The sequence below is a fragment of the Aplysia californica genome, unplaced genomic scaffold (genome assembly GCF_000002075.1).
Source record: "Aplysia californica isolate F4 #8 unplaced genomic scaffold, AplCal3.0 scaffold00379, whole genome shotgun sequence".
Classification (NCBI taxonomy): Eukaryota; Metazoa; Mollusca; class Gastropoda; order Aplysiida; family Aplysiidae; genus Aplysia; species Aplysia californica.
Genome location: NW_004797649.1, coordinates 509,458 through 511,172, shown reverse-complemented (window position 1 = coordinate 511,172; position 1,715 = coordinate 509,458). Strand labels below are relative to the sequence as shown.

Below are 1,715 nucleotides of genomic sequence, written 5' to 3'. Positions count from 1 at the left end.
TCTCTCTCTCTCTCTCTCTCTCTCTCTCTCAAATACACTCACATACATGCACATGTTATGAGTCTGCAAAATCCTGGGACGCAGAATGAAGACGGTTCTCAGCAATACGTTACTCCAGAGTTAAAAAGTACTGTCTGACATTTTTGGCCGTTTTGAGTTACTAAGACCATGAGCTCACAAACCAAAATGTTCTATCTGTTCTATCAAAATCGTAAGATAATACGGGATCGTTATCAAGATACCCAAAGAACTGCACTCGAAAATGCCAGACATGTTGTGAAACTCAACTCTTTTAAGGAACAAAAAGACAGTTGATCCAATTTGGGATTAAACTGAGTTATCGGTTCTACATGACAATTTAAAACATGGTGCACATTTCTGTCTTAGTCTGGTATCGACATCCGAATAAATATAATTGAAAAAATGTTTACATTGTTGTCTTAAAGTAAAATCATCTGCATTTTACATGAGTCTGGAAAAAAAGTTTTACATTTATGACAAAACGTATGTGAATAAGAGACACCTATCACACCAGTATGTAATGACACTATTCTGATTGGTTAGTCTTATTTTGAGGTCAATGTTCTAAGTGATTGGCTGTTAACTAGTGAAATGACATGATGTTTTATTTTTATTTTGAATATCCTGAACATTTGACGAAAACTTGATGAAGTACTGTCTTCTAAAATGAAACACCATCACGATCTATGTAAGAAAAGGCTACAACGAAACCTGAAGATCCGAGATATTTCAACCACTGGTGGATCCAAAGATAGGATCTTAATTAAATTAGAAAAAATATGTACTCTAGTATCAGATGGCATGGAATTGATAGGATTGGACAAGGAAAAAAAGAAAGAAAAACTTGTGTGTGACATGAAATAAATAAATTATGTTAATGCATTAACGTGTGGAAAAAGAGCATCGACACGATAACAATCAGAATTTGGTGCTCGAGGGAATATAAGACAGACGGACAGAAAAAATAGAGAAAGAGAATTGAAGAGTGCAAACATAAAGAGATATTTTCAGTTGGTAATTACTTGTGGAAGGATAAGAACAAAGACAAGAATGAGTGACTTGAGCGAGATGGTGACAGAACACTCCCCCCCCCCCTCCGAGAATTCCAGTAATGTTACATATTTTATGTTTATTATCTATTAAACATCACTAATAATTAAAGTTAAGATTAGGTAATGGTGAAACGGTTAGGCCTTTCGACGTCCTACAAAGGATACACGAATTCGATTCCCGAATGAGGAGAATGTTTATCGAATATCTAGGTCTTCTTTCTCGGGTGTTGTATCATTCTCAGCCTGGATTAGCCCCCAAAAGGCATGGCCAGTCCGTCTTCTGAATGATCTAAATTGTGTCGACCGGGGCGTAAAACGAGTACATTCATATTCATTCTCAAAGATAAATCCAGGCTCTCATTGGAAACGCCCTCCCCCCACACACACACTACACTTGGAGAATACTCACGGAATAGGCCAGCTCGCCGAAGCTTCCTTCAGCATACAGCACAGAGACATAGCTCCAGCCCAGCTGACGGATCAGCTCCACGATTGCCTTCACCTGGAACACAGACAATGTCACTCTGTTTAGGGAGACAGACATCACCAGCACACATATATACGTGCGCGCGCACACATACATACACGCACACACATACACACCCACGTGCTGGCGCAGACACACACACACACACACACACA

The 1,715-nt window shown here is 39.0% G+C and overlaps 1 protein-coding gene across 1 annotated transcript in view; it reads right to left on the bottom strand.

Annotated features, from left to right (window-relative positions):
* LOC101860511 (metabotropic glutamate receptor 6) overlaps nucleotides 1–1,715 on the bottom strand; it is a 53,969-nt gene that overhangs the window by 21,834 nt on the left and 30,420 nt on the right. The window contains exon 3 of the mRNA XM_035971111.1: nucleotides 1,483–1,575. Within this exon, the coding sequence (XP_035827004.1) occupies nucleotides 1,483–1,575 (93 nt within the window). The remainder of the gene's footprint in view (nucleotides 1–1,482; nucleotides 1,576–1,715) is intronic.